Here is a 21516-nt window from a genome sequence, read left to right as displayed (position 1 = left end):
GTTCTTCGGGTCATTTAAGTACTACCTAAATTGTAGATAGATGCAGAAAAAACAGATTTATAATATTGTCAAATTACAGGCAGTTGTCTAAACTTCCTAAAATTAAAACAGTTAGAGGAGTATGGTAAAAAAGTAATAAGGCATCATTATTAACCAGAATTGGGGCAACAGGGGTGCAGGAGCTAGGGGTTCACCCTGTAACTGGTGGATTGCTGGTTTGAACCCACGCTCTAACCGTCTCAGTCATAGTGTCCTTAGGCAAGACACCTCACCTGCTTTGCATCTTATCGATGGTAAGATGGTCCAGTGGCCCCGATTGTCTGGCAGCCCCACTTCTGTCAATCTGCCCCAGGGCAGCTGTGGCTACAATGTAGCTCAATGTGTGGTTGAATGACTAAATGTAGCGTGAAGCACTTTGGGGTCCTCAGGATTTGATAAAGCACTATACTAGTACCGACCAGTAACCATTTAAAACTCACATTTAAATACTTGTTTCTAAGCTAAACCCAAAGTCAGGTTCTTTTTAAAAGAAATAAATCTTGTTACTCTCTTCACTCTAGGTGAAAGAACACTTAGTTTAAGAAACCTTTCTTGTTCTGCTCTTTATGAAGGCACCTTGCCAGTATTTGAAGAAGTACTGTGTACCGTTGTGCTTTGTGTGTCACTGGCTCTGGAAATAGTCTACATCTCAGTTTTCTGTAATTCTGGTGTGAAATTGATGTATTTTTATGTACATTTGGAAAATCTGAAATTGTGGGGGAAAATTTCGTTTCATTCTCATTTCTCATGGAACAAGAGAATAGTTAAGTTGGTCAGTGTGTTACACACGGTTTCCCTGTTTATTTACTTGGGCTAAATTAAGGTGGAAGTGTTATTGTCTGAGCTAAAAGAGGTTTTAATTAAAATAGGGTAAGTAAAAAATGCTGTTGAGTAAACCTTAATCTCAACTAACCTTCCCACCACCTTTCTTGTTTTTTCGCCCCCTCAGGTCCTCCCTCTGTGAAAATACTTTTGGATGATCCTGTGGTGGCAAACCCCGGGGAGACGATCACTCTGGTGTGTAAAGTGATAAGCGGGCACCCTGTGCCGGCCCTGAGATGGTTGAGGGTGAACGGTGAGGATCTACCAAAGAGGACTATTGTCAAAGATGGCACACTGACAGTCCCTGTTATTAGTGATGACGATGGAGGAACCTACACCTGTGTTGCATCCAACAACGTAGGAAACCCTGCTAAGAAATCCATCACCATACTGGTCAGAGGTAAGACTTGAATACTTTGTTCTAACCCAATTAGTCTATTAGGTCTGTACAGTAGATCGGGGTCAGCAGCTGTACTTTACATCTATCCATCTGTCAGGAGGCACCATTCCCTGGACAGATGAATGGGTATTGGGGGCTAGCTTTAAAAGTTATGGCCAAAGATGTTAAGTTAGTCAGACCCCTTTGGTTTTCTTTGGGAATAGGGAAGATGGTGATATTCTGAAAAAGAAAAATAACTGAGTTGTTTCTCACTGGGCCACAATACTGTAAGTATATAAAAAAAATATAAAAACAATTGTAAAAGTATATAAAAGTTTATTTTACCAGTAAAAACATACAGTAGGAGCTGTAAAAATGTATTGCTGAGTATAAACAGACAGAATAAACAGACAGCAGCATCAGGTTCAGTGGTATGAGTGTGAGTGATATATATTATATAAACCTATATTGCACATCATACAGCATGTTGGTGTATGTGGTTGTTCCATGTAGGAGTTCAGGGTGGCAATGGCTCTCGGAAAGAACCTGTTTTTCATTCTGTTCGTCCATGTTCGGAGTTAACATGTTCAACATGTTCTCTGTTGCACGTCCTGGAGGACACAAGTTGAAACAGTTGAGAACCGGGTTGTAAACTGTCAGTGATGGTGTTGGAGTTTTGCTGAGGCACAGTGTGTTGTACAGAAGATGTTCTTTAGGGAGTGGAGAGCACAGCCTTAGTACAGCCGCAGTACCTTGTGGACACACAGTACATCATAAGGGCTCTCAACAGAAGAGTGGTAGAAGGCACAGCTGCTCCCTGTCCAGGTTATGTTTTCTGAGGACTTTCAGGAGGTGAAGAAGTTTCTGAGCCTTCTTGAACAGCCGAGAGGTTATCTGTCCAGGAGACATCATCAGAGATCTGGACTCCCAAGAACCTGAATGTGTGCATAGAAATTAGCATAGTTTTCAGAAGCCTGACAGTTATGTTTAAAAGAGCAATAAGCGATATTTCACCACTAGGTGGTGCTTGAGCACTGTTTGTAGACCAAACCAAGATGTGTATCAAGCCACGCCTCTCTCTACCTCCATTCCCCTTTCCCCTCCCCTTATCACCCCTCACCTCGTATGTGCATATTTGCAAAGGATAAATTCACAAAACAGCATCACCCTTCGGAGGAACATGTCTAGTGAAGAAGTATGTAACTCAGAACATTATAATGCTGTTAGTAAGAGAACATTTAGATCCGCTGGGTGTGCCCCCCGTCATTTTGTGCAAGCAAAACCACTCTTGTGGTGGCATTTTATGGGCAGGGAGGGGCTATGCCCTGAGTGGCAGCTGTTCACATGCACATACTGGAGAACAACACTGAAATGCTGATTGATGTCATACCATAGTCTATCTAAGATAACAGTTTCATTCTTCACAAAACAGTGTTTTAGTTTTTTCCTATCTAAAATAAGCAAATTTAGTTTATTGCTCCTTTAAAATCCTTTTGTAATGTTATTTTTTGAAACACAAATTTTGGGTTTCATTATCTGTAAGCCGTCAACACCAAATGACAAGAAATAAAGGGCTGAAATATTTCACTCTGTCAGATAAATCTATATAATATACAAGTTTTATGTTCTGAAATGAGTGACAAAAGCATTGAGCAAGTTGCAATGACAAATAAAGATAATGATAAATAAACAAAAAAAGGTATAAAATAGAAATTAATGTTAGCAATCGAGGATTTAAGGTTCTGTTTTAATCTGAGGTTTTTGAAATCAGAAATCTCTAGTAATGTTCATCCTGTGCAGAACCTGAGCTCCTGAATGTCTTAGCTCAACAGGCCCAAGCATGTGCAGTTTCTCCCTTACCTCCCTTCTTCTGTGATGTTTCCAGCAGTTTTTAGCTCATGCTTCATGATGAGAAATGTTTAATATTCTATCTTGTCCTTTCTGATATCCATTCTTTACACCAGGTCTACGTAAGGGTCGGTTCTGGATCACACCAGACCCATACCACAATGAAGACAAAATTCAAATTGGCCGCGAGGTCAAGATAAGCTGCCAGGTGGAGGCCACGCCTTCAGACGAGCTGCAGTTCAACTGGCTGAAGAATGGCCGGCCTCTGAAGAGCTCTGAGCGAATGGTCATCACCCATACTGACCCTAACATCTCGCCAGGGACCACCAATCTTGACATCATTGACCTGAAGTTTACAGACTTTGGCACATACACCTGTGTGGCATCCCTGAGGAATGGAGGAATCCCAGAGATCAGCATTGATGTAAATATTTCATCCACCACAGGTGAGGCTCTCTTTGGAAATATTCTTGGTGTGAACAAAACCAAATAGTTTGTCCAACATCATTTCTGACGCTTTTCTGAAAAGAGATAATTACTTATTCCCTGATGGTGCAGACACATTTCCAGATGACAATACCATGATTCATCTACTTCAAACTGTGAGCAGAAAACCTTTTTGCACTGGTCAGGGGACATCATATATATGCACAGTACAGGGCAGATATGAAACATTTATGTAAACTAAGAATGCTTTTAAACGTATAAATAATGTTGTTTTGCTTTTGTCAGTTTACAAAATGAAAAGTGAGAGTTCAAAAGAAAAATCTAAATGACATCAATAATTGGTGGTACTACCCTTAGCCTTCAAACCAGCATTGGTCCTTATAGGTACACTTGCAAGGAGTCAGGGATTCTGTAGGATTGTAGTCAGGTGTATGATAAACCAAACATATCACACCGGCGCTAATGCTCATCGGCGTAGGTTGTTTCATTAACTGTAACAAAAATATATGCTCCTTTTCCCCTTTTTGCAGGGCTCTATTTGACTCTGCTCGCTTTGCAAGTTTTCCAATTGCAGTTTTTTTCCCTACAGGGCTGGCTTTTCTCAACCCTACTCAAGACGTAGTACCATCATAGCAATTTGCTAACTTGGTACTGTGGAGAGGGAAGCAATGGATTTACTGAAAACTCTTGTGTTTTCTCTCAAAGAGTTGCTCATGGTTGCCGATTAAACCACTGTTGTGTGTGAGATAGCAGAGCAAACGCTGCTGCAACAACTGCTGCTGCAGCCGCGATGGCAGCGTGCACTCCCTCGCTGAGGGCAGTCACTCCAGCGTGGAGCCTACTTTGCTCCAGGCTGACAAGCGGGCTCCACGCCACCGCCTGTGGCGTGGAGCCCGCTTGGCTGCCTGGATGAAGTTTTGCTCCGCCACAGCAGGTGAATCTAACCCAAAGAACACTCCACAGAATCAGCAAAGCGCAGTGCAAATATCCAATGTACAACCGGTAAAAATCAAAATTTTAACTCCGTGAGGCAAGCTTAGGACCAGACAGTCTTGTCTCTCCTCTACATTTCTGCCATCCAATTTTTCACCTTTATCTAAGGTCAAAACAGCTTGGGAAGGTGACCTGGGTTTCATTCTGGAAGACACCTGGTGGGAAATGACCCATCATTCTATCTCACTTTGCAGTTATGCTATTTCAGGTTTATCGGTATCATCTCCCAAAAGCTCAACTTTCACAAATCTACACTATAGCTGATTCTTGTGCAACACCTCATCTCGCAACCTCTCTTACATGTTTTATTCCTGTCTGCTGGCACAGCATTTTTGGTAGTTCTCTCAGTAAATTTAAACCTACCCTCCCTGAAGCCATATTGGGCCTCCCAGAGGACTTCAAAGGATTATCTTCTGATCATCTATCTTACAAATCTTTTGCTTTTGACCTCAAGTTGAAAGAAGCCCTTTGGGAATGATAGTGGAGAGTTTAAAGCCAAAACATCTCATCCAACATCAGTGTCTGAACTCACAAATGTGCTACTTTTCCCAGGAGAGTTGGAGCTGTTAGAGTTGCAAAGGTTGGGCCACTTCATATTAAACTGTATGGATTAAAAAATGGAAGTCACTCAAGTTCATATGTGTGTGAAGGCAGATGAGTGAGTACTTTTGGTAATATATAGTACTTGTTTCTTAAGCACATTAAAATGGATTCTGAAGGTCAGTTTATATACCTTTAGGACTTATGGATATTCACTCCTAAGAAAGATAATAAAATAACTTACTAATAAGGATTTATGTGCCGTTGTCTGCTATTAATGACTCAATATATTGCATACAGTTTTTTAATGACATGTTTTAAGCAAAAAAAAAAAAAAAGAAAAAGAAGAAAAGGAGGCTCTGAACTGTGATTGTCTGGCTGACAACAATCATAGAAAAAACATTTAGAACTCATCACTCTGAGGACTTTGTGTTTCTGAATACTATTATAATGTTTTTCTCTTTTCAGTTCCTCCTGAGCTTACAGTCCCAAAGGGGCAATCTCAACTGGTTGTTCTGGAAGGGGACACTGTAGACCTGCAGTGTTTGGTCTCAGGAAAACCCAAACCCATCATCATGTGGTCTCGGGTGGAGGAGGGCGGGCCAGCCGCAGCAGTAGCACCTGTGATGCCCGATGGCTCTGCTCAGATGGAGAGCTATGATGGCATACTGAGGATCTACAATGTGACGAGAAAGATGAGCGGAACGTACCGCTGCCAAACCAGCCAGTACAACGGCTTCAACATCAAGCCCAGAGAGGCCCTGATCCATCTGGTGGTGCAATGTGAGTTATGCACACCCAGTACATGCTCAAAAATGTATTAAAGAACCATAATAGGAACCTTACTAAGGTCTCCACACAAGGGCATAAAATTATTTCAATATGAATCAATTTGAATATTTCAGCTTCCTTGACTCGGGTTGACTCAAAAGAATGGAGATTTGTATAGTTTTTCTCTATTTACAAAGTGCAAAGGTTGTAAGAAGTCAAAAAGGCATGCCTAAATGCATGCCTGACAAAAAACAATAAACAAATACACAGTATGAAATGTAACGTGTTTGCAAAAACTATTCTTTTGCTATCTAAGACATTTCTGCTTGCTAATTTAGAAAAACGAAATACTATGTTCAAACAGTAGGGGATAAGCTTATTGGTTGCTGGTCCATGAGAGTATGGAGGACCAAGTCTTCCATATCTAAAAATAAATACAGAAATAAATAAATGCTCAATAAATAAATAAGCATACAATTAATTGCCACCAAATTAATAAATGTAGGTAGAAATTAAATTATACAGTGAGACATAAATGTATATATCTCTTTTAATTAGCTTATTCTTTTATTCGCCTTTGTAATAATTACCTTATTTATTTATTGTGCGTTATAATCTTCAACTTTATTTATTAATTACTTATATTTTTTAAGTATTTATTTTTGTGCGTGTTATAATATTTTTGTCTGTTTTATTCTTCCTTTGTATTTTTTTTACCCTATATATTTCTGTGATGCTATTTATTTCTGCCGTCGTTTTTACATTTCTGCCTGTCCTTTTTACATTTCTGTATGCATTTCTGCCTCATTATGCAAATGAGGAGGGGCTGTGTCTTAAGGGCTCAACTTCTTCCCATTGGTTGGTTAGCATTTTACTGCATCGGTCAAATCTACATGGCTTTTCCCCGCACTAAAGCTTAAGTAATGTCAAACTCATCAGGCAGACGTTCAGTGTCCAACCTCTTAAGGAAAGCTGCTAATAGACTGGAAGAATTAGAACGCTGTACATTTGGGATTTGAATGTTTTTCTGAGGTTTCAGATTCGGCTTTTCCAGATCAGTAACTCATCGGCGAAAAATGTATTCTACAAAACAGACACCTCTCTGCAACCACAGCAAGGCAGACAGTGAGCTACAACCATAGTTTCCTCAAAACGAGTCTCCCATCGCGCCGGGTGAATTACATTGGACCCTATGCAGAGCTCGCTTGATAAGAAAATACTGTAGTTGATTATAAAAGTCCCGTTGACTCCACGGAGTCAACAGGATCTAACTCATGGTTGATCCGGTTGAGGGACTCCGATTTCGGCCAGCGTCTCTCAGCAGCTCCCTCCTCCCGCACGCGTGGTGCATTTAGGGACCGCCAAAAAACCTTTAAATCAAGCACTCTTGAGAAACAAAAATCAATAAATTCCGTATTTTGTGACCACCTATGACAAAACTAATATAAAATCATGCCACTAAATAACATCTGTAAGGCACCCTTATTTTTATTCCATTTTAAGCTATTTTCAGTTTTTAAGATTTATTCAAAGACAATAGTTGGCTGAAGTAGTAGAACAATTTCACAAAGAATTTGAGTGAGTGGGTCACATGACCTGGAAGCTATTGAAGAAAAGTCCAAATTTTTGTCTTGAAAATTGAAAATAGCTTAAAAATTAATAAAAACAAGTGTGCCTTACAGATTTGTATCTATTGGCATCAATTTATATTACTTTATCTTAGCTGGTCACAAGATAATACATTTATTGATTTTTATTTCTCAAGAGAGCTTGGTTCAAAAGTTTTTTGACGGTCTCTAACTGCACCACCGCGTGTGGGAGGAGGGAGCAGCTGAGAGACGCTGGCCGAAATCGGAGTCCCTCAACCGGATTAACCATGAGCTAGATCCCGCTGACTGCGCGGAGCTGTAATGTCCAATATCCAAATTCAAACCAACTTCACTGCGGTGCTGGATCATGCGTAAAGACGCAGCGTGAACCCCAAGTGTTGCAGCTGAGGGGGAAATGTTGGATCGGCTTGATGAAACTCCGCCTCCTTCACAAATTAGACCAACATGGATAGAATAATGATAATATGTAGTGCTTTTTATTGCCTGGATGTGAATCTGACAATTCATATTGTGCCTTTTATAATCAACTACAGTATTTTCTTATCAAGCGAGCTCTGCATAGGGTCCAATGTAATTCACCCAGCGCGATGGGAGACTCGTTTTGAGGAAACTACGGTTGTAGCTCAGTGTCTGCCTTGCTGTGGTTGCGGAGAGGTGTCTGTTTTGTAGAATAAATCATCCGCCGATGAGTTACTGATCTGGAAAAAACCGAATCTGAAACCTCAGAAAAACATTCAAATCCCAAATGTACAGCGTTCTAATTCTTCCAGTCTATTAGCAGCTTTCCTTAAGAGGTTGGACACTGAACGTCTGCCTGGTGACTTTGACATTACTTAAGCTTAAGCGGGGAAAAGCCATGTAGATTTGACCGATGCAGTAAAATGCTAACCAACCAATGGGAAGAAGTTGAGCCCTTAAGACACAGCCCCTCCTCATTTGCATAATGAGGCAGAAATGCATACAGAAATGTAAAAAGGACAGGCAGAAATGTAAAAACGACGGCAGAAATAAATAGCATCACAGAAATATATAGGGTAAAAAAAATACAAAGGAAGAATAAAACAGACAAAAATATTATAACACGCACAAAAATAAATACTTAAAAAAAAAGTAATTAATAAATAAAGTTGAAGATTATAACGCACAATAAATAAATAAGGTAATTATTACAAAGGCAAATAAAAGAATAAGCTAATTAAAAGAGATATACACATTTATGTCTCACTGTATAATTTAATTTCTACCTACATTTATTAATTTGGTGGCAATTAATTGTATGCTTATTTATTTATTGAGCATTTATTTATTTCTGTATTTATTTTTAGATCTGGAAGACTTGGTCCTCCATATGAGAGAGCTAACACTGAAGCAATTTCTTCGTCTTTCATTTTCTGAGGTTTAATGTTGACTTTGATAAGTTTTCCTGTGTTTACTGAATAGTTGACAACAAACTTAACACCAAACCTGGTCAGCACTGATTCCTAGTCACCGCTGACAGGCCAGGGTTCATTTTGGTACTGCCTGTGTTAGCAACATGCTACATGAGAAATAATAGGTGCAATCTATGCAGAAAGAAAATTATGTCATCCTCTGCTGTGATAGTGCTCTTACTTCAAAATACCAGTGGAGTTCCTGTTTCAGTAATTCAAAATGAAGCATTTATTATAATCTAGTCATTTTAAGATTCCTGAAATGATTACACATTGTATGAAACTTGCAGGCAGCTCAGCGGCGAGGATTCTCAGCGCTTGCTGAAAGGCAGTCTGGGCAGAAAGGGAGAGCTAGGCAGGCGTGATGCGGAGGAGACGGCGTGGAAGGCGACAAGGGAAGTAGATAGGTGAAGGAAGAGGTAGAAGACGTTCCGGCGGGGAACAGCTGGTTGAGGAGGGTTTAAGTGTGCTGGTGGACAGATGGATTGAGTAAACCTAATTAGAGGCAGATGCGAGGTGGAAAAGTCTGGAAAATGGCCAAAGTAAAACAGGCCCAAAACTGTACCATGACACCAATAATAAATGTTTTTGAATGAGCTACTCTGTGTGCATCAATAGTTAAAGAAATACATGTACACTGTGTCTTAGGGGCCCCCATACATCTAAGCTAAAATTAATTCGTCTTAAAATTAGGTTTACATTTTAGACATTTATAAGAACTCTAAAAGTAGATCTGCTTTAGCCGAAATTGACAAATGTAAAAAAAAAAATGGGATTACCTCAGGCCAGAATCACACCCTGTTGATGAATGCTTTTAATGGAGATGCTACATATCCGCACATTTTAACTCTATTCAGGCCTTTGAAGAGCAACAGAGGGGACAGAGCATCTCCTTGGTACAGTATATAGCACATTTGATGGAGATTTGCACATTTGGCAACATCTGCCATTCTCTCACAAGGGAGAATGGCAGATGTTGAAGAGAGCTATAAGTACCTTGGAATACCACAAGCAAATGGCAACCATGAAGAGGCCTCAAGGAAAGCAGCAACAGCCAAATACGATGAATATGAATTAGATCAAGCCTACTGGAATATCCCAGGAGCATATAAAGGTGCTGCAGCCCCTCACTTTGGCTCATCAGGTCACATCTCTGTGGACCTGATCCCTGCTTACAAACCACTGATCTGCAGAACCAGACCTTTGATCAAAACCATTCAGGTTTGGACAGAGGAGGCCCGCTCAGCCTTAAAGGACTGTTTCAAACACACTGACTGGGATGTATTTAAAGAGGGTGCTGATCTGGAAAATTACACATCATGTGTGCTATCCTATATTCACTTCTGCACTGATGCTCTCCTACCCACAAAGACAATCAGAGTGTTTCCTAACCAGAAATCATGGGTGGACAGCACGGTGTGGTCCCTGCTAAAGGCTCGGGATGCAGCTTTCAGATCTGGAGACAGACTGGCCTACAGCAGGGCTAGAAGTGAACTGAAAAAAGGCATCCTGAAGGTAAAGTACAGATACAAGCAGCACACTGAGGAACAGTTCAGCAGCAACAATCCACATGACATGTGGAGAGGCATCAGAAACATCATGGACTACAAGCACAGCGACCAGCAGCTCAGCAACGACTCAGCTCTCCCCACACCTTAAACAGCTTCTTTGCCACCTTCAACTCTCTCAGCAGCAGGGAGCCTGAAAATCTTCCTCAGTCAGATGTGCAGCATCAACCCATCGTCCTGCAGCTGCACCAAGTGACCTCCTCCTTGGACAAGGTCAACAACAACAAGGCTGTAGGTCCAGATATGATGTCAGGTCGGATGCTAAAATCATATGCTGACCAGCTAGCAGGGGTTTTTCTGGACATCTTCAACCTCTCCCTGCACCTCTCCATTGTCCCCGTCTGCCTGAAATCATCCACCATCGTGCCTGCCCACAAAAACCCCACCATCACTTGCCTCAATGATTATCGTCCTGTTGCTCTGATCATAACGATGTGCTTCGAGAGCTCCAGCAAGACCAAGGAGGTGATAATAGATTACAGGAGGTTCAGGAAGACCGAACATGCTCCGGTCTGCATACAGGGGAAGGTGGTGGAGGGGTGGACAGCATAATTGTCCAGGCCATTCACATCTCTTTCGACCTCTCCTGGACTGTGAACACCTCCCACCTGGTGAAGAAGGCCCAAGAACGGCTCTTCTTCCTCAGGAAACTGAAACGGACTGGACTTTCCACTAAACTGCTAAAAACATTTTCAGAGCTACCATAGAAAGTATTTTATGTCTCAGCATAACAGTATGGTATGAGAGCTACATAATACACAGGAGGAAGGGTTTAACACGGGTAGTGAGAACAGCGCAGGGGATTGTGGGATGCACTAGCGGAACAAATCAGAGCTGGGCCGGGTGTGGGGCAAATTACCAAGCCCTTTATAACATAATTTTACAACATACACATGTCCTCAATATCGGGGCTCAAAAGCTTTGGCACCACAGAGAGCGACTATGTTGTTTGAAGTCCATCAAACGGATATGAAGTATAAACCAAAAAAACATTAGGATACATGGTCACTAATAAAATAACACAAAGTCAAAGCAGTTCAGCACCATGGATAGCGACCATATCAACTTGACACCCAACTTAACGGTCAGCTTAGAGCCTGTAAGTCCCCATAGTAAAACACAGATGTATCCACCAAAATGTCTGAATGTTAACTAAATGCTCATATAATCCACTACATACACAGTTAAAACCTTAAGCACTTGAATCAAAAAGGAAGCAAAATCTAGAAACGCCATGACTAGGTCACAGCCTATCACTTTACAACTGTTAACCCCACATAGCATCTCAGCCGAACCCAAAGAGCTCATAGTATAAGGTTTGTCCCCATTGATGCTCTTCAGCCAGGGATAACCTTTTCTCACACTCATCTATATTTTTGAGTGGGTTTTCGTTTCAGAGTATAATTGAAAGGAGTGCGAGACAGGTGTGTAGTGTTCATCTCTGGGCAACCGTGCAAGCAGCGCAGGTGCAACCAAGGGGTCCTGCTTAAATCCTGCCATGATAATTTTGCTGGGCTTATTTCCTGGGTTTAATTTTGCTCATATAGACTCTGAACAGACTTGATATTGATATGTTTGTTAACGGCAATGTTTATCTGACATTTATGAAAATACGGAACAAATCGTCCCGTGTTGCTTCAAAATTCCAAATTTTAAAGGACGGGTGACAACCTACAGTTAACTACAAAAACATGACGAGGAGAAAAAAAAAAGGGAAAAAAAAAATAAATAAATAAAAAAAGTTGTTTATAGGAAATATGATTCATATCACACATTTCATAAAAAACCTATCACAAACACAGGTTTTCAAATATGCACAATTTAAAAGAAATGTTACCATTTAATATGGTGCCCATACTGTCTCTAGAAAAGTACAATTCATATAAAGGGAACTCAAATTAGTTCAGTAACCAAATAATAAATAATTTGCTAATTTAGCAAGACTGGGCTGGACAGCATGTTGTAAATTGATATAAATTGATGCTATATAAATGTGAACAGATAAATGGCATCTGTTCACATTGGACGTATATGCATGCGTTGCCGGGCCAGCTATATAAACAAGAGACTGGAGAACAACACAGAGAGATGGTGTGTGACTGTTGTGGGAGTTTTGGGTGGAATATTAAACAATAGTAACTGAGTTCCCATCTTTACTAAATGACGAGACGGTGGTATAACGTTCCAGCAATTTTATTCAGAAACAGAGCAGAGATTCACATAGATGGAAAGTAATCGCACCCCACGGTTCCGCTGCAGTCTCTGTCTGCCCTGTCTCTGTCTGTGTCGCTTTTCGGGCTTCCCCCTAATACTGCACCGTGGCCTTCCCGTGAGACAAAACAAAGACGGTCTATCGTAAACAATCAGTATCCCTCAGCAGCTGCAGCATTTGGCCTTGCAATCAGAAAACAGTGGATCTTATACACAGACATCAGGTCTCCAGGCCTCCTCTGTCCGAGTGGTGTGAGGCCATAGTGACTTCAGAATAATAATTCTTATAACATTCCTCTCTTTTTTTTTTTTTTTGATGATGGCGTCGTCAGCATCAAGACAAAACAAGATGACCCATCACTTGAAAATGTGAACAAAGCACAGAGGAACCATTTCTGTAAACTCGTAAAGTGGGACCCAAAAGGTTCCCTTGTTGGAACCGGGTAGTGCTGGAACTTTTAATACAGATCAACATGAATGCTTCATAGAGCTTTAACACACAAGATCAAAGATTTAGCTTTGATCTACAATTTAGGATTCATCTAATTAGGTAAGGCCTGTTTTAGGTACCTATGCGCACATTATTTTAAAATTACATTAGACTATGGTAAGCTAAACCCTGTTCATTAACCAAGGTCAAATCCGTCTACTCTTCACCCACCCTGAATACCCTCCTACTCCTTTCTCCACTCACCCCTACGATGGACAATAATCCACCACTCCAAACTTACAACACCAGGAGCAAAGGCAGGAGAGGTTCAGTGCGGGCAGGGGAACAACAGAAAAAGCTACCCCTAGGGGGTAGTAAAAACTCGAAAGCCCCCCTCCCAGGGAGATCTGCTCTCGGCCAATCTGAGCCTGAAAACCCTGTATTGAATCTAAGTGTTAACATTACCAGCTAATATTAAAGGATCTTTAGAGCCAATCCGATCCTGGTTCTTCCTATATCAAATCAAAAAGGTGCATAAACCATAGATCCTTGCGTGTCTGAAGCAAACAGTTTCTATTTTTCATCCATAAAACCATATTGATCAACATGATGTAACATTAAAGTGTAAATCTCATAATACAAAAAAAATCAAACATGTGAGTCAGTGGAACAGAGCAGTTAAACAAACAGCAACACAATATGAGAAGAGTCCTAAACGTCAAGAACGCAAAGTTAAGGAAGCCTTCAGGCCATTCAGGCACAAGGCAGAAATTAATCTAATCGCGCTTAGGGTCTCTTCAGGCAACTCCTCCCGTTGAAGAATAAGGAATCAGAGTTCTCTGGCTTCTTCATCCCCAGTCCTCTTCTTGTTTCCTCCTCGCAGGCTGGACGATTGAGCTGGATGGTAATAAGTGAGAAGAAAAAAAAAAAAAAAACATGACGTTAGGGGAAAATATGTCCTGTTGGGAAATTTTGACTTACTTTTCGCTTTTTTGTTGGGAATCTTCTGATGTATATTGTGTCTGGGGAGGGATCAAGTGCTGCAAACACGTCATCCATACTAGTTGTCAGGATTTTTTGGATGAACCCGGAATTCAGCCGCACACAAAGCTTAGTCTTTAAGAGTTTTATTAAAGTGAGGATGAGTTGTGAACAGAGAACAAACCAGAGTCTTGACAGAGCAGGAGCCGGAGGATGAAGATGACAGAGCTGGAGGACTGTTCTTCATATATATACACACACACATCAGCTTCAAACAGATGGTATCGGTATGGAATCGGTATCGGCCAATAATGCACAGCCAGGTATCGGGTATTGGTATCGGGGCCAAAAAATGGCAACGGCGCAACACTAGTGACAATAAAAGATTCTTGATTTTTGCATAATTGAAACATAAAATGACACTTTGATAAAGTACAGACGGTTTTTAATCTGCCAGTTTAGGAAATAATATGACATTGGGCTTTCCATATATTGTTATAATAACAACAACAACAACAACAATTGAAAAAAGGACAGCATTAATTTATAATTGATTAAAGTCCTGAATGAGGCCTGGACGGGAGGCTCTCTTATCTGGCTCTCTGGTGCAGCCAGAACAACCTGGAGCTTAACACACCTAAACCTGTGGAGATGATCACGGACTTCGGGAGGAGCCACCCCACTCTGTCCCCTATCATGACACTCAAGAGCTCTGTGTCAGCTGTGGAAACCTTTAGGTTTATGGAATCCACTATATCCCAGGACCTCAAGTGGGAGCTCAACGACGTCCCTCTCCCCAGCCACTTGGGCCAGCTCCTCCGGGGGAATCCCAAGGTGTTCCCAGGTCAGCCGAGAGACATAGTCCCTCCAGCGTGTCCTGGGTCTCCTCCCGGTGGGACATGCCCAGAACACCTCACCAGGGAGGCGTCCAGGAGGCATCCTGACCAGATGCCCAAGCCACCTCAACTGGCTCCTCTCTATGTGGAGGAGCAGCAGTTTTACTCTGAGTATCTCTAAGGGAGAGCCCAGACACACTACGGAGAAAACTCATTTCAGCCGCTTGTATCCGGGATCTCGTTCTTTCGGTCACGACCCAAAGCTCGTGACCATAGATGAGGGTAGGAACGTAGATCGACCGGTAAATCGAGAGCTTCGCCTTTTGGCTCAGCTCTCTCTGCACCACAACGGATCGGTACAGTGCCCGCTTCACAGCAGACGCTGCACCAATCCACCTGTCGATCTCCCGCTCCATCTTCCCCTCATTCGTGAACAAGAGCCCAAGGTACTTAAGCTCCTCCCCCTAGTGGAAGAGTTTATTCTCTCATAATAAAAAGAATCTTTAATTATTCATCATAAGGTTCAATGATAAATGTTCATCATGTGAAAAGTCTGAGTATGAAACTATTTTTATCCTGTGAAATGACAACGTGTCAAAGTGTCCTTAATGTGCAAAGCAGCTCTTAGAAGGCAGTGGTTTTGGTAGAGGGGAACACTTGGTTGCTTTACAGAAGAAAAACTTTTATATTTCTTTTTACAATTAATGAATGTTCCTTTTAACGTTACCAATTGCTAAAACCTTCAGAAATGTTTTAGGTAAAAATGCTTCAAATAAAAGTATTTTAATGAATCAATCAAAACACTGGTCTGATTTGCCATTTGTCAGGATTTCATAGGTGGATTGTAACACTCTTAGAAAAAGTAGTTGTTGCAGGGGAAAAAAGGGTTTCAGTTAAAGGCCAGTGAAGGAATGAGTGCATCCCAGAAAGAAATTATGGTTTGGGAAAAGCCTAAGTAAACCATCAAGATGTTGAACATTATTTCAGATCTATGGGCTCTGGTAGACTGTTAAACTCGGTGAAATGCAGCGAAGTGCAACATGCAACAACGCTCCAACATGAACGAAGTAAAGCTGTTTAGCCTAATTTTAATCAGATCTGGGACTCAGAACTTCTCTCCAGCTGAGTTCTTGGAAGCTGAACCAGCAGGTTCTGATCAGACTCTGCAGTAACATATCTACAAGCCCCAATGGTCTTGCTGCCATTCTCATGAAAAATTGTGCTGCACAAATCACCTGGTGCTGCAGGGTGTCCTACTTTCCAGCAGTCCCTTGAGACTCAAACAGTTCCTGCTCTCTTTTTGAAAATGTCATGTCTGCAACAAAAACTTTGGATTGTCTTAATAAAAATCACTGTAAATGTGCTTAACATGGCTGTTGTTGGACTCACCGTAGCCAGCTCTCTAACATGAATGAAACATAGCCAATGGTATAGCACTTGTGATGGATCTAACCAGTAAACATGTAAAGATGCCCTTTTGTGGGCTGTTTTTGTACACTTTCTGCTGCTTTTAAACATTGATGAATCTCATCTATTAGTTCAGATCCTCAAATTAAAGGAGGATAGTTAGGATGTTCAAGACCAACACGGCCACCATAAAGGCTCTGGACCATGGACCTCCAGGTTTTCATGTTGTGTGAGCTACTTTTGCACAAATATTACAAGAAAGCCACCGAAGCTTACGACCATTTATTTATATAGCAACTTACTAATAACAAGTGACTGCTTACTTTCATAATAATGCATTAAAAATGTTAACGCAGAACATGTAATGTTTATAAGAATTTATATTCAGAAGCATCTGATTGTGACTTCAAAATGTGAAGTGAAGATGAACATTCCCGTGGAGAATGTGCACAAAAGAAAAAAAATACCTGGCATGCTGGATTCCTGAATAACATTTCAAAATAATGTGGGAAAATGCAGATATTTAAATAACCATCTACGGCATGGGAATGCTGTATTTCTGGGTGATTTGAACTTTTTATACTCTGACGTGTTGCACAGTTTCTGTCAGTGAAAAGAATTTCACTGCATAGATTCAACCAGAGGGCTGTAGAGTAGGAGTGTTTCCACTGACGTTTAATCTGATGGAGTCATTTAACTGTTCATTGTGCAGTCGGTGTATGTCTTTTGATTTGATAACATGCATGCTCAATGTTGTTGAGTCTTCTAACATCAGCATGGCTTTGGCTGCACCCCCACCATGGTCTGTGTTTGCTTGCATCTCCAAAAGCTGTTTGGGTGCAGTGACGGTGTCATGATTTGGAGCTTTTGTTTGTGTTCTTGGGGCTGATTGATCCTCCCCCGTTCCATGCTCCTCTCAGCCACCACTTTATCTTCATAATTATCTGCTGTGCTCAGGCTGCCCTCAATAGTTTATCCCACCAGTGCTTGTGTGCACTGCCTGCTTCGTGTGTTCCTGTGTGGATTTGTGCTCGCTTTTCCCTTCTTGGGAAACTCATCCGCTGTTATGCTGGTCATATACCAGTCTGTCCTGCCTGCTTGTCATCTACACCCTCAACAATTATCCTTTTAAAACACAACTCTGTGTCCGGCTCGAATATTGGGTCCCCAGTGTACAAATCATTACGGATGGCTGGGATGACATCTGCTGCTGTAGCTGTTGATGATCTGGTCTCCTTTGGGAGTTTCCCAAAAGGTGCGAAGATGTTCTGCATGTTGTCCATTTGCTCCCACTGGTGCGCAGTGAGTGTGGCTGGTAACTTGTGCTCAACAGAATACGTGCCCATAGCACGTTTCTGCTCCAACAGCGACTATAACATGCCGTTCCACCTCATTGAAACGTGTTGTTGCGCTCGCTTCCTGGGCTGACATAACTGTGTCTGTTTGTTGTAGAGTTGTAAGTAGGCAAGTAATATCTGCGATGTATATGTGTCCGTTGGAAATTAATACATTTTAGCACGATACAACTATACTAAAGAACCATATAGGTGCACTCCTGGGCATTAAAATGTGTTTCATGGAGCAGAAGATATGAAGACTTGTAATGATGCAAAACGTCAGTGGCATGTTATCAGTAGCCTTTATTGAAATGTAAATGTACATCCAAGCTTAGCTATAGCAATCTATGAGGGCAACAGATGTAAGATAACATGACTGGACAACAAAACTGGTGTATTGAGGTCAGTCTTAGTAAGAGTTACCCTCGGATGATTGTCTATCAGTGACGTGCAGTAGGGTTCATAGCTGGTGAGGCACTGACGTCATCAGAGTCAGATTTACAAATATATACACTCTACAGAGTAGACTCATTGCAAAGTGATGGAGACTGGTTGAGCCAAATCAATTCACAAAGAGACATGGAAAAATATTGATTCTTTGATGAAAACAAATAATACTAAATTATTAGTCATTTGATTGGTAACAGTTTATGAGTTATGATGGATTTCTGCATTTGTAACACATTTAAAAAATATAACCCACATTACGCACATTTCATTACAACAACAAAACATGAGTAATTATCGCTGTCTTACCTCTACTTATAAATTAAGTCCCTGCGGCGCTCTTTCTGAACAAAAATATCATAATTTTCCGGTAAAAGTTCTCTTTATCTTCTTCAGTTTTAAAAGTCTCTCAGTCTCAGTGGAGCTCACTGCCAGGGAGGAAAGCCTTCCCTGATCAGTCCTGTTCCAGCTGTATGTTTAGAGTCTTTTTAGTGCTTTACTTGTTTAGCAAAACTCGCTAATAAAACATCCATAACTTGCTGTCACTCTACAGTTTTGGGATCAGGAGCTGTGTCCCTTGAGCGCCCCCTGTCTAGAGGCCAAGGAACTGCCGGCCTCACCTACAACCAGTTCTTTGCTTTTTATGATCGCCCAGCAGCACGAAAACATGTTACCTGCACACAGTTTGATGACCGAAACACAATTCGTAATCCACAGACATTAAATTGTGGAAAATCGGTTCATAGCTGTTTGAACAATTGAATTTATGATCTAGAGATAGGAAGATGCATTCACGGAATGGAAGCCAGCGCAGTTAACATGGGATTACACAATACCAGGGGAGGCCAAGCTCGCTGCGGCCTCACCGGCTTCGCTATCAAGCGCCACCAAGGATTTACATGAAAAATAAAGAAAAGTCTAAGATTTTAAAGAGAATATGATCGAAAAAAAAATACTTATTACAAATGATTGAGTAAATCAAAATTTATATTATGTTATTATATATTTTCTTTCTTTCCATGATGACAAGTGAGGCCTTGCCTCATTTGCCTATATACAGTACAGAGTGAGGTCAAATGTCAGAGTGATGTCAAAATGAACAATTAATCCAAGGTATTGATCAAAACATTTAAAACTAAGAATTCTGATTAATACTTTCCTGATTGACTCAAGGGCAACACTGTGAAATTTCACATTGCATCCAACCGTACTCCAGATACGCCTAGGGATGTAAACTCGTTTACATCCCTAGGCTCTTCTTGGCTACTGACCTCCTCATTGGTGCTTGTTTGTATCATTCTGTATAATCTATGCTAAAGACATCTTCACGCAAGGCTACATACAGCTGCTACTATATTGCCAAAGGTATTCACTTACATATGAGCTTAAGTGACATCCAACTCCTAATCCATAGGGGTTTAATATGACATCAGTCCACCCTTTGCAGCAATAACAGCATCAGTTCTTCTGGGAAGGCTGTCCACACTGGTTTAGGAGAATCTTATGGGAGTTTTTGACCATTCTTCCAGAAGTGCATTTGTGAGGTCAGACACTGATGTTGGACGAGAAGGTTTTGCTGTCAGTCTCCGCTCTAATTCATCCCAAAGGTGTTCTATAGGGTTGGGGTCAGGACTCTGTGCAGGCCAGTCAAGTTCATCCACACCAGACTCTGCACCCATGTCTTCATGGACCTTGCTTTGTGATCTTGCGTACATTCATGTTGGAAGAGGAAGGGACCAGCTCCAGACTGTTCCACGAAATTGGGAACATGGAATTGTCCAACATCTACTCGTCTGCCGAAGCATTCAGAGTTTCTTTCACTGGATTTAAGGGGCCAAGGCCAGCTCCTGAAAAACAACCCCACACCATAACCGCCCCTCCACCAAACTTTACACTTGGCACAATGCAGTCAGACAAGCACCGTTCTCCTGGTAACAGCCAAACCCAAATTCATCCATCAGATTTCCAGATGGAGAAGTGCGATTCGTCACTCCAGAGATATAGCTGAGCTCCTGAGAGCAACCCATTCTTTCACAAATGTTTGTTATACGCAGTCTGCATGCCTAGATGCTTGATTTTATACACCTGTGGCCATGGAAGTGATTGGGATACCTGATTCCAATAATTTGGGTGGGTGAGCAAATATATTTGGCAATATAGTGTATGTTCTTCATTGTTTTCTTTGTTGTCTTAAGTTATTTTGGAGTGGTTGGCAAACAGCTTGGTGCAGTACCTCCTCCAACCACAATAAAACTCACTGTGTCTGTTCTTTTTTTTTTTGAACAACGATAAGCCAGAACAAAACAAACTAAAATAAAACAGAAGAAAAATGTTAATGAGGCCATTCTTAAAATGTAAGGTTTATAAAGTAAAAAGTCGGTTAAATACTAATTACTCCAGTATGCTCTTTATTTTGTGCAGCAGCTGAACAGTCTGTGCTTTTCTGTGTTTCAGTCACTCCGACTGTGGAGCCTGTTTACACGGAGGTCCGTCAGGCACTTGGCCGAGCCTTCAGCCTCACCTGCAACTTACTGCAAGCTTACCCAGCTCGCCACCTGCAGTACGAGTGGAAACTGGGCCCGCGCCTTCTTACTGTTGGACAGTTCAGTGACCAAACACATGACACCAGCTACCATGTCAAAGCTCTGAACCGAGAGGGCTACGGCGAGTACACCTGTGACATCACCAACGAGGCCGGGGCAGGTCGCTGCACCTTCCTAGTTACAGGTGAGCCAGTTTCAATGACATTATTCAAATAGGGCTTTGATTTTTTTTTGTGTATTAAACATATGACAACTAATTAGCGTGTACAAAGCTGATCTTCACGCCTGGTGCAAAGCAGTTTGAGTGTGTGAAATGAGCAGGACAGCGGGTACGCACTTTTTCTGCGTGGCTTCATGAACATATAGATCATATTCTGATGACCAAACTGCACAAACTTATGGAAAGAGGATATGCAAATGTAAATACTTGTACTGTAAATGTTTAGAGATGAATCTCACTGTAAGTCTGACTATACGGCTTCTCTCTGGACTCAGAGGGGGGTCGGGGAGGAGCTGACAAAGAGAATTTTTCCAGGTTTTATGATTGATATGTAATCCTTTAGGTTTTATGATTGATATGTAATTACAATAACAACTTAAATTTAAGTTGTTATTGTTTAATCTTTTTTACTTTTTTACTATTTGCAGCACTTTGAGACACCTAAAGTGCGCTACAAATAACATGAATCATTATTATCGATTTTGTTATTATTTTTAATCAGTATTTTTATTATTACCGCCCACTCAATTGCTTACAACTTCATCTTTTTCGTGCCAGCTCTCAAACTGCCTAACCTGGCCACATTGATAATGTGTAGCACTCTCCATTCTGCACATTATCAATCTGGGTCTCCTCCCGTCGAATCAGTTTGGGGAA

At 41.2% G+C, this 21516-nt stretch overlaps 1 protein-coding gene across 1 annotated transcript in view; it reads left to right on the top strand.

Annotated features, from left to right (window-relative positions):
• Nucleotides 1-21516, top strand: part of LOC105918903 (MAM domain-containing glycosylphosphatidylinositol anchor protein 2) — a 105423-nt gene that overhangs the window by 50082 nt on the left and 33825 nt on the right. Inside the window, exons 6-9 of the mRNA XM_036150581.1 lie at nt 989-1261; nt 3205-3534; nt 5537-5851; nt 20551-20823. Coding sequence (XP_036006474.1) covers nt 989-1261; nt 3205-3534; nt 5537-5851; nt 20551-20823 — 1191 coding nt within the window. The remainder of the gene's footprint in view (nt 1-988; nt 1262-3204; nt 3535-5536; nt 5852-20550; nt 20824-21516) is intronic.

This window comes from Fundulus heteroclitus, chromosome 19, assembly GCF_011125445.2.
Source record: "Fundulus heteroclitus isolate FHET01 chromosome 19, MU-UCD_Fhet_4.1, whole genome shotgun sequence".
Lineage (NCBI taxonomy): Eukaryota > Metazoa > Chordata > Actinopteri > Cyprinodontiformes > Fundulidae > Fundulus > Fundulus heteroclitus.
Note: the sequence above shows the minus strand (reverse complement) of the source record. Positions and strands in the feature narration are given on the sequence as shown.